The 12,338-nt window shown below is 36.6% G+C and overlaps 1 protein-coding gene across 1 annotated transcript in view; it reads left to right on the forward strand.

Moving 5' to 3' along the window:
* PLA2R1 (phospholipase A2 receptor 1) overlaps positions 1–12,338 on the forward strand; it is a 177,301-nt gene that overhangs the window by 130,338 nt on the left and 34,625 nt on the right. Inside the window, exons 13-16 of the mRNA XM_044666572.1 lie at positions 3,462–3,607; positions 6,147–6,231; positions 8,309–8,441; positions 9,471–9,506. Of these exons, the coding sequence (XP_044522507.1) occupies positions 3,462–3,607; positions 6,147–6,231; positions 8,309–8,441; positions 9,471–9,506 (400 nt within the window). The remainder of the gene's footprint in view (positions 1–3,461; positions 3,608–6,146; positions 6,232–8,308; positions 8,442–9,470; positions 9,507–12,338) is intronic.

Genomic DNA, 12,338 nt, shown 5'->3' on the forward strand with positions numbered 1-12,338 from the left:
GGTGCATACATATTGAGCAGTGTTATTTCCTCATTGTTTATACTGCCTTTAATCAGGATGTAATGACCTTCCCTGTCTTTTTTAATCATATCTATTTTTACTTTGGCTTTGTCAGAAATCATAATAGCCACTCCTGCCTTCTTTTTCTCATTTGACGCCCAAAAGATTTTGCTCAAACCCTGAACCTTAAACTTGTGTATGTCCACTCGCCTCATATGTGTTTCTTGTAGACAACATATGGTGGGATTTTGATTTCTAATCCACTCTGCTATTTGCTTCCGTTTTATGAGCGAGTTCATCCCATTCACATTCAGAGTTATAATCATCAGTTGTGCATTTGCTGACATTTTCGAATCCTCCCCTCTTCCTACCCCCTTTTTTCTTATACTTTTTCCTTTTAAATCAGTGGTTTGCTATTGAGCTGCTATCCCTTATCCCCTCCCTTGATTAACTTCCCTTTCTACCCCCTCCCTTATTTTTCCCCCTCTTTTTGTTTTTAAAGGCCTTATGAATTCCCTCCCTCTTCTCCCCTCCCTTTTTTTGACCTCCCCACTCTCCTGCTCCCCTTGGTTTATCCCTTCTAACTTTCTCAGAAGGGTTAGATAAGAGTTTTATGTCCCAATGGATAGTATAGCTACTCTTCCCTCTCCGGGTTGATTACACTGAGAGTAAGGTTTGATTATTACCTCTTAATGCTCTCTTCCTCTCCTTCTTATAATAGTATTTGTCCCCTCTCCCTCCCATGCCCTCTTTGTGTGTAATAGAATATCCTATTTTCTTATTCACTCAAGTTTCTCTTAGTGTCCCCTGCTATTCACCCCCTCTTTCCCATCCCCCATGTCATCTTAGATTATTTAGTGTTCCACCCTCACCCTGTGAATTATTCTTCTGATTACTATAATAGTGAATATTATAATAGTGAATAGAGTTCACTACAGAGAATTATACATAACATTTCTCTACATAGGAATACAGATAATTAGATCTCACTGAGGCCCTTAAAAAGGCAAATTTAAAAATTATAAGTTTTCTTTCTTTCCCCTCTGTATCTTATTTACCTTTTTCAGGTTTCTCTCAATTTTTGTGGTTGGATATCAAACTTTCCATTTAGCCCTGGTCTTTTCTGTGCAAATACCTGGAATTCTTCAATTCTGTTGAATGCCCATACTTTCCCTTGGAAATATATAGTCAATTTTGATGGGTAGTTGATCCGTGGTTGCAGGCCCTGCTCTCTTGCCTTTCTCGATCTTTTAGTGTGGAGGCTGTCAGATCCTGTGTGATCCTGATTGGTGCTCCTTGATATTTGAATTGTTTCTTTCTGGCTTCTTGTAAGATTTTTTCTTTTGCTTGGAAACTCTTGAATTTGGCAATTATATTTCTGGGTGTTTTCTTTTCTTGATCAAATGTCGCAGGTGTTCTACAAATCCTTTCAATGTCTATATTGCCCTCTTGTTGTAGGACTTCAGGGCAATTTTGCTGAATTATTTCTGTTAGTATGGAGTCCAGGTTTCTATTAATTTCTGGTTTTTCTGGAAGACCAATTATTCTCAAATTGTCTCTTCTAGACCGGTTTTCTTGGTCTGTCACTCTCTCATTGAGATATTTCATGTTTCCTTCTATTCTTTCAGTCTTTTGACTTTGTTTTATTTGTTCTTGTTGTCTTGAGAGATCATTAGCTTCTACTTGCTCAATTCTAGCCTTTAGGGATTGATTTTCAGCTAAAATCTTTTGGTTTTCGGCTATGATCTTTTGATTTTCGGCTGTAATCTTCTGGTTTTTGGCTATAATCTTCTGGTTTTTGGCTATGATCTTCTGGTTTTTCGGCCATAATCTTCTGGTATTCCTTTTCAATCTGGACATTTCTGGTGTTAAATTTGCTTATCAGCTCATTTGGTTTCTGAGCCTCACTTTCCATTTGCAAGATTCTACCTTTTAAACAGTTATTTTCTTGCCAGATCTCTTCCATTTTCCTCAAAATCTCAGTTTTGAACTCTTCCATAGCTTGTAAGGAGTTTTCCTTATTTGAGGAGGGTCCGGATGCTTGTTTGTTCTCCTCCTCTGTTTGCTCGGTTGTCTGGATTTTCTCTATGTAAAAGTTGTCGAGTGTTAAAGACTTCTTTTTCTTGTTAATCTTTTTTTTCTGAACTTCCTGAGACTGGGTAGCCATCCTTAGCCCAGCAGCTTCTCAGGTTTATCCTCGCGCTCAGGGTCTGTCCGCGGTCTTTTGGCTCCTGAGGTCTGAGTTCTGGTTTTTTCCAAGGTCAAGACCCCTGGTGGACCCCCTTGCTTGATCCTCTGCCAGAGGTTTCTTTACAGGTCTCAGGGCGCTGCTTCCACAGTCGTATACCCGTCTGCACTGGTTCCCCACTCAGGGTTTCAGAGCTTTAGCTTGTGGCTATGTCTGCCTCCAACCACGCCTCCGCCCATGCCTGCGCTCTGAGCCGCGCTCTGCACCCTGCGTCCGCTCTCGGTGCCCTGCTCCCCCGCTCAGATTTTGTCTGTGTTCGTTAGCTTTTTGGGATTCTAAATCTTGCTGCTCTCAGGAACAGGCCCCGGAGCTGCTAATGACTCGATGGGTCCCCCAAACTTGCTCTATTTCTTTTTAGCTGGCTTCGGCACTATAGGTGTTGTGTGTGGAAGGGTTGGGGTTGGGGTGGCTGCTCAGCCCGTGATTTCGTGAGGGCTATTTCACCCCTTTATAGCATGGAAATGCCTCGATTCCACGTACCTTCCACGCTGTGCCCTGTTGTGGGATTCCTCCGTTTGTCTGGACTTGTTTTTATGTCCCCTTGAGGACTTTTGTGTGTTTTGGTCAGGAGAGGTTAAGAGCTGCTTCTTACTCTGCCGCCATCTTAACCCAGAACCTAAGTTATGGTTTTAAAAGGATGAGAACATTAGGATGTGATCCATAGAGGTTGGCACACAAATTGTTTCAAGGTCAACAAAGGCAAAAAGTCTAGAAGGAGGTGGCAGGAAGATATATTAGACTGGTATCAAGACACAGGTTAACATTTGGAGTTCAGGTAAAAGATTCTGAACTTTAAATGGCCTTCAGAAGTCTGTAGTCTGGGCATAAACTCTGCTACTTGTTTCATAGAAGGCAATTCAATTGTATTCCCTATTATGACAACAGTTGAATGATAATCTACAGAATATAGACCCAATATGTGCTTTACTTGCTTTTTGTTGGCTAAGATTCAGCACCCATGTAAATGCCTCAGTTTGAAAAACCAATGCTTTCTCACACCAATTCTAAATTAAATTTATTTATCTCCGGGCCCACATTCCCTGTGGGGTCAAGCCTAACTAGCCATCATGAAAGATTTCTACAAGGTGAGCTCACAATTAGTTTCCCCTTAACTGAGGTAAAATTTTAACACATCCTTAACAAACACGTAACAAGCTATTTCTATACCTGAAATAATCAGTATTGCCTACTTTGATTCTTTTTAACCAAACAGGTATTTCATAGTGAGAAAGTCTTGATGAAAAGAACATGGAGAGAGGCCGAGGCATTTTGTGAAGATTTTGGAGCACATCTTGCGAGTTTTTCTCATATCGAGGAAGAGAATTTTGTGAATGAGCTTTTACACACAAAATTTAATAGGTAAATACATGGTATTTGATCTTGAAAGTTTCTCAGAAGAATTTTCAGTCTTTCAAGCTACTTTCCACCAGGTATTCTAGGAATTTGCATTTATATTCATAAAAGAATTAAGAAATTGGAGCCCTCTTCTGAGCTAATCTCCCATTCTGTGTAGAAAAAAACAAGATGCATAAGTCATTCAAAAACTAATAAGAGAAGGATATTTAACAAGGATAGGCATCAAAAACACCTTGGCTTAAGTCAATAGAATGAAACCCCCTTTTCAGAGTTGTAAATTATGTTCTGCTAAGCATCATAGAGTCCCTGGAACTCTTTGTAGACCTCCTTTGTATTAAGGCAACTAGAAGTGATTTCAAAATTCGTTTTAGTCGCTTGAGCCAACAAAATTTTGAGGATGATCTTAAAATCTTATGAGGCAAAATTGATTGCTTGCATGGAGGAGCTGGAACATGCCTCCTACTTTAAGATCAGAAGCAGACATTGGCTCAAAATAATGGTGGTATCCTATGTAAATGCATGCCCACTAATTCACAAAGTCATCCTTCCTTAAGATGAGGAGCAAAGAAGCACTCTGTTTTGTATTTGGATTCTTTCCTTTCTTATCTGTTCAGAATTTAGGGAGCACTCATCTTCATTTTCTTAGTGTTGCAAAACCTAAACCTGCAGCAAAACATAGAGTTTTCGTGTGCCCATATTGCATCTCAAGTTCTTCCTTAAAAACACGACTGTCAGTTAACAACCATTTGTTGATGTGTCACCTTCTCTGTGCTGGGCATCAGACTAGGTAGGCGTGTGAAGGGAATGGCAAAAGAAACAGAAAAGATAAAAACTCTGACTGTGCCTGAAAGGATGTGACACTCCTTTGGAAAGAAGAATAACAGATTAAAGACAAAAGATGTGTATAGGTGTGAATTTTTGTTAAAAAAAAATACAAATACAAAGTTAGGCAGGTATGTGAACAATTGTACATACCAGATTTTTTCCAAATTGGACCAGAACTGTGATTTAGATGATTTAGGGGTATATTCTGAATTTCTAACAATGCAAATCAGTACCTGCCCCACAATTTATAATATGAGACGGTGAAACATCAAGTGACTTACTGAGAGTCACACAGCAGAATTGTTTTTTAATCCCCAGATAAAAGAAGAATTCCAATTCATTGAGGAAATAGGCCCCAACTTAGTTACAGAAGTGATTTGCAGGTCCAATATATGATATTTGTGCAAATGTCCCTGATTTGCTATCAGAGAGGCCTACCTTCTTATGTCCCTGAAACTCTTACTGTAAGGTTTAATTGCTGGAATGATCATAGCAAATGAAGGAAACTCTGGTTTAAGAACTTTCATCTCATTTTTACCATTCAACCTGAATAACTCAAATATCTGAGAACAATAGCCTGAAGACAGTTTTATCTGCAGCACTAAAGAAAATAAAGCATCTGTCAGGATTTCCGAATCTTTTAAATATTTAATGCTTCAAAATTATTCTCTGAAAATTATCTTAGTGAGCTGCTTCATTGTATAATTAGTCTTTATTGTTTGATTTATTGAGCCCTCCCTCGCTTGCCATATCTCTATGCTGCCTTATGTGTAGAAACATAATTGGGTGTGGAGTTTCTTGTTGAGTTGAAACTAGCAGTGAGTGCTGGAAGTAACCTAACAAAGCTTCGACTAAAGCAGGTTTCGTTGAAATGCTTACGTGTGCATTACCCCAAAAATCCCTTTCTGGAAACTTATATTAGATACAGAGATCTATATTAATGGCCACAGAACATGGCAGCCTTGGGCAGGATCCTAACAAGCAAAGGAGAGGAATATTTCCCCTCTGGAAAAGCGAGATCCTCTGAACATAAATGGAAGTTCTGCTCTGCATTTGATCCTTTACAACTAGTTAAACAACTCTGAGCAGAATGCATAAGTATTCCAGGTCAGGACTCCGTGTTCTTAGAATGGACTGACGTTTGCCCCAGCTAACTCTACCTCACTCGTAAGTCCCCAAAGCAAAATGCTAAAACCATGCCTAGACTCATCATGAAACATTCAAAGTATCAACTCTGTTTGAATTATATGTTTGCATCAGAGGGTTATATACTGATTGTTGTTTAGTTATTTTTTTTAGTTTTTAGTTATTTTTCACTCACATTCAATTCTTCCTGACCCCATCTGGGGTTTTGTTAGCAAAGGTTTACTACTTTCTTCTCCAGCTAATTTTACAGATAAGGAAACTGAGACAAATAGGTTAAGTGACTTGCCCAGGGTCACACATCTAGAAAGTGTCTTAAGCTACATTTGAACTCTCACAGGTGAGTCTTTCTGACTCCAGGTCCAGCACTCTATCCATTGTGCCATCTAGCTGCCCATATACTGACTGAGTCCTTAATAAATATTAGTTGATTTGATCTAACCTATAATTTTGTCAGTAGCACTAGAAGAATATTTTCTAGTCAATACTTTTGCAAAGTTTAGTGATTCCTTTACATAAGAGTTAAAAAAAAATGAGAAAATCAGAGGACTTTTGTTTTCTTTTCCCACTGTAGCACAGAAGAAAGACAGTTCTGGATTGGATTTAATAAAAGAAACCCATTATCTGAAGGGTCATGGGAATGGTCTGATGGAACTCCAGTAAGTTTTAATAAATAGATCATTGTATTGCTGAGAATAGCTAAGTCTTTCACAATTAATCATTCTACAACATTGTTGTTACTTTGTACAATGTTCTCCTGGTTCTGCTAATTTCACTCTATATCAGTTCATGATGCAGCTCTTTCTAAAATCATCCTATTCAGCATTTCTTACAACAAAATAGTATTCTACCACCATCATATACTTCAATTTGTTCAGCCATTCCCCAATTAATGGACAGTCCCTCAATTTCCATTTCTTGGCCACCACTAAAAGGACTACTATAAATATTTTGGTACAAATACATCTTTTCCACCTTTTTATAAATTTCTTTGCTATACAGACCTAGTAGTGGTATTACTGGATCAAAGGATGTGCACAGTTTTATAGCCCTTTGGGCATAGTTCCAAACTGCCCTCCAGAATGGCTGGACCAGTTCACAACTCCACTGACAGTGTTTTGTTGTCTCAGTTTTGCCACATCTCCTCCAACATTTATCACTTTCTTTTACTTTCATATTGGCCAGTCTGATAAGTATGAGGTAGTACCTCCGGATTGTTTTTTATTTGAATTCATCTAACCAAGAGTGATTTAGGACATTTTCCATATAATTATTGATAACTTTGATTTCTTCATCCGAAAATCGCCTATTCAGATCCTTTGACTATTTGTCAGTTGGGGAATGACTTTAGACTTTGTACTCTTATAAATTTGACTTAGTTCTCTATATATGTGAGAAACGAGCCCTTCATTAGAGATGTCCTCTTACACCAGAGTAAGGGCTCCTTCTTCCATATGATGCTTTCACCTCTTCATTATTTTTTTAACCACTATATGGTATGGTGATAAGGAAAATAAAATCTAATATTGTTATTATGTAGGTGACAAATACTATTTTCTTTAAACAAAATAAACATGTTAAGTAGTTCAGGGAAAATTAAGGAAAACATTTTACCCAAAATAAATGAGATAAAAATATATAGCTATTGCCTCAAATCTTCACCATTTCTCCCTGGGCACAATGAGCTACAAAATTCACAGTTCTCTAAACATCTGTCATTTTAAAATTGGTGAATTGTTTTATGTGTGGGAATGGGAAATGTGAGCTTAGGGTTCCATCTTAGTCATTTCTTACTTCAGTCAGCAAATGGCCTTTTGGCTAAAAACCCTTTGTACTATGAACTATCAATAATTTTGTATGTCTTTTATCTAGGGACCATCCCCTGTTTTGACAAGATAATGGAATCTTGTCATTTCATAGTTGTATGGGGAAATTATTAAGGATTTTTCCTTCATTTCTAGGTTATGTGATCTCTCTTGGGAAAGTGTTATATATTTTCAAGATTAAAACTACCTACATGTTAGAAAGTAGTTATTAGTGGCATAAAATCTTGGACTTTGCCCCAAAGAGCTTTAAATCAAAGGAATTTCTCAAATCTGACAATACCTTAAGTTCCTTGCAGAAACTACTAGGAATCCCAAGGCTACAACCAACTGTGTCCATGCAACATAATCTAGAAGTTTTCATAAAATACAAGCATACTCCAAAAACTTATTTTTATTTGCAACGTCTACAGAAGGGGAAAATGTGGCCACTAAGTTCCTTTAGAAGACAAGGATCTAAGGGCAACTAAGTAGCATAGTGGATAGAGAGCCAGGTCTGGAGTTGAGACCTCAATTCAAATCTGGACCTAGACACTTAACTAGCTGAATGACCCTAGGCAACTCACTTAACCCCAATTACCTAGCTCTTGTGGCCCTTCTGTTTCAGAATTCATAGTAAGAGAGAAGGTAAGGGTTTTAAAAGGAGGAAGAAGAAGAGAAGAAGGAGAAAAAAATAAGACAAGAGTCTAGTTTGCTAAGCGGCTTCTCCACAATGGGAAGCAGCACATTTAGCTGAAATCTTATACCTACATTTTTTAATTTCTTTCCAAAAAAAAGTTAATGACTATTTCTAGTGATGGATTAATAAAAAACAACAACCCCTATACAACTTTTGTTTGTGATCACCATTAAAGAGTAATAATCTTCTTTGTGATCACCATTAAAGAGTAATAATGATCTTCTTCTGCTGCAGGTTGTTGCTTCATTTTTAGAAAATACTTATTTTGGAGAGGATGCAAGAAATTGTGCTGTGTACCAGGCCAACAAAACTTTGTTGCCCTTGCCATGTGGTTCCAAACGGGAATGGATATGTAAAATACCAAGAGGTAAAAATATAAAGAGCCTAAGTCTGTGTGTATGCACATTGTTTTCTTATACTTCTCCAAGGATAAAGGGATGTAGGACTAATAGGTATAAGCTTTATGTATCTATCAGCTAGGAGGCCCTAGGATGGTGGATGGTGAGTCAGCCTCAGGGCTGAAAAGCCCTGGGTTCTGCTCCTACCTCTGACACATACTGGGCAAGCCACTTAATCTCATGATTCCCAAGTCAATTATTTAAGACTAAAAATGAGAAACCAATAATCAAACTACATCAGCAGAGGAATTTCCCCAATAATAAAGTTAGAGTTCCAGACTAAAAAATCCCCAAAGCATGTTGAACTTTCCAGTGAATAGATTTAATTAGTTGCACTATAATATCTATTATTTTATATAAGGAAGTTATGATAGCTTCTCGAGAGATAAAAGGAAATAAGAAAAGATACCACCAGTATTCAGGATTCAGTCATTAACACAAGTTATCCAAAAGTTCTGCTTAATTCCAGAACTATTGCCTCTGCAGGTATGGTTAGGTCTCAATTAGTTCAAATAATGAATTGGTTGCATAAATGATTACATATATTAAAATGAATACTAATTAGAGTTAACATTATATAAAATATGATAATTGGTTCTCACCTAGTGGATATACATGCAAAGCAAATTCAAATAATATGAACATCTCACAGGATAAATTATTTACATTAATTGGTACTTAGTTGTACAGTTTGAAAAAAAGTTTTCTTTGCATTAAAAAGGAGTTTTCTTGTATGGAATATATGTACATGGATAGTGGATACCTTCAGTAGCATCATCTGCAAATTTTTATGCAATGTTTTTTAAAGTTAGAGAGTATATTTATGTATATAAATACATATAATATCAAGCATCACAAATTACTTCTATTAATTGTATGAGCATTTTAAGGTTAAGTTCTTTTAAAATTTAAATTGTTTTAGTTAATAATGCCTTTTATGAGAAAATATTCAACTAATTATTTTGCTTTTATTTATAAATCATCTTTTTTCTTTGCAGATATAAAACCAAAGATCCCCAAATGGTACACACATGGTAAGCCAATAGCCTGGAAATTCTTCATCTTGTTGTGAATTATTCCATTTCTGTTATGTTTGTTACTTCCTTTTTGCCATTCTAAAGCTAAAGCATATTTTAAAGTTAGTGACATAGTTCGGTGTTCCTGTGAATTCATATTATAATTTATTTCCATTTTTATGATTTGTGATTTAAAATGCTATGTAAAATGAGCTCTAGACCTGAAATTAGAAACCTGGATTTGAGTCCCAGTTTGGTGACTTGAGCAAGTCTTTTTCATAATTATTATGTTTCATTTTCCCCAACTCTAAAAATGAACTCATATTTCCTTCCCTTCAAAACTGTTGTCAGAAAATGCTATTGAACTTTTGTTATACTACTTATCATTGCCCTTTAAAGACTAATTAACCCGTGTGTATGTTATGTACATGTAGCAATAGTAGTAATAGTAGTAGTACTAGTAATGGTGGTGGTGATAATAATAGTAACAGTAGTTGTAGTAGTAATAGTAGTATAGGTTATAATGGTGGTGGTGGTGGTGGTGGTGGTGGTGGTGGTGTTAGTAGTAATAGTAGTAGTAAAATAAAGAAAATGAGTAATTGGCAAAAGTGTGTAAGGAGTGGACACATATATTGAAGAACAGAAGCTATTCCCCAGAATAAAATAGTAAAAGGCTATAAACAGATTTTGAAAGAATTGTAAACTATCAAGTTATTAAAAATATGCTTCAAATCATTAATAGTAGGATAAATAAAAATTAAAATAACTGTCATTTTTTTAATTCTTCAGACCCAGAAAATTAGAGAAGATGACAAAAATAGAAACTACCTATATTGGAGAAGCTATAGGAAGTCAGGCATATGAATCACTGTTATTATGGCTGCAATTTCATCCATCCGTTCTGGAAAACAATTTGGAATTATATAAGATTAACCCAGAAATACCACTATTGGATATGTAACCAAGAAAATCCAAGACAGAGATGTCTAATATATTCTGAAATATTCATAGCAGAACTAAAATGAAGAAGTCAGATTAAATTATCTCTAAGGTCCCATTATCTTGATCCAAAGACCTACAGTCAAAGAAGGAATCAACCAAATAGATTGTAGTACATGAAGATAATGGAACATTATTGCACAGTAAGGGAAAAAATGAAGAATTCAAAGAAACGTGGAATAATTTATATGAACCACTATAGAATGAAATAAGCAGAACCAGAATAATAATAATAATAATAAATATAATAATATATAGCAATTTAAATGAGAAAAATAAATAGAAGATAAAGCCTTAAGTAATTACCAACTAATTTTTGGTCTCATTGAAGAGCTATCAAAGCAAACTCCTTTACTGTAGATAGGTGAAGGCAAACAGGCTGAGTGCTGTGCTGGCCCCCCCCCCCCCAGGTCAACTCACTGGGCTGCTGGGCAGAGGGGTGGGTAAAGTGAGGAATGTTCTCAGTAAGTGTAGAGGGAGGGGAGTGCCTCAAGCACTCTGTTCCCCTCCAGTTCTGCCCCTGTGAGCTCCCACTGGGCTATTGGACAGAGGGGTGGGGATGTGAAAAAATGTCATCAGGCATGATATAGAAGGGGAGGGGAGTAGCTCCACCCAAGTCCCTCCACTTTTCTGGTAATGAACTGGGGCCAGGGAGTGGCTGCATGCCCACAGAGAGTGTCCTGTGTGTTATCTTTGGCACCCTTTCCATAGGTTCACCATCACTGCTCTAGGTAATGAATGGGCAGCCACCAGCAAAGAATGCTACATGCATTTTGTTGATTTTTTTTTAAATAAATTTTTTACAGATTATTTGTCAATACGATTTCTTAATATTCATTTTCTGATATGTTGCAATATATAGTCTCACTGTCCCTCCTACCACTACTGCTTTCCTAAGAAGACAGGTAATATTATACAGATAATATGTATGTTATCATATATTATATATGTCCATGTTCATCATGTTGTGAAAGAAGACACATAATGCTTACAATAGAGAAAAAATCGTGGTGTATATAAAGTAAAGTTTCAATTTGCATTTGAACTCCATTTGTTCCTTCTATGTTGGTGGATATCCTTTTTTTTTTTTTGTCATGAGTCTCTTGGAGTTGTCCTAGATTCTTCCCTTGTTAATAATAGTTAAGTCATTTACTGTTGATCATCATACATTATAGTTGCTACTGTGTACAACGTTCTGCTCACTTCACTTTACATCACTTCATATAAGGCTTTCCAGAGTTTTGGATTTTTTCTGTGATTATCTTGTCATTTGTTATGACACAGTGGTATTCCTTTGCAAGCACAACCACAACTTGCTCAGCCATTCCCCAATTTATGAGCATCTCTTTAATTTCCAGTTCTTTGCTACCACAGAAGGAGCTGCTATAAATCCTTTCCTCTATCATTAATCTCTTTGGGCTAAAGACAGTAGTTGCATTGCTGAGTCAAAGTATAAGCATAGTTTTATGGTCTTTTGAACATGGTTCCAGATTGCTCTCTAGAATGGTTGTATCACTTTGTGGCTCTAGCAGCAGTGTATTAGTGTCCCAATTTTTCCACATCCCTTCCAGCATTTATCATTTTCTTTTATGGTCATGTTAGCCAGTCTGATGAGTATAAGATAGTACCTCAGAGTTGTTTTAATTTTCTTTTCTCTAATCATTAGTGATTTGGAGTAATTTTTCAAATGACCAAATATAGTTTTAATTTTCTCATCTGAGAATTGCCTGTTCGTATCTTTTGACCATTTGTAACATGAAAAATGCTTTGTAATTTTTAGATTTGACTCCATTCTTTCTATATGTGAGTTAGGGAGACCCTTTGTTAGGGAGACTAACTATAAGAATTTTT

The sequence above is a fragment of the Gracilinanus agilis genome, chromosome 3 (genome assembly GCF_016433145.1).
Source record: "Gracilinanus agilis isolate LMUSP501 chromosome 3, AgileGrace, whole genome shotgun sequence".
NCBI lineage: Eukaryota > Metazoa > Chordata > Mammalia > Didelphimorphia > Didelphidae > Gracilinanus > Gracilinanus agilis.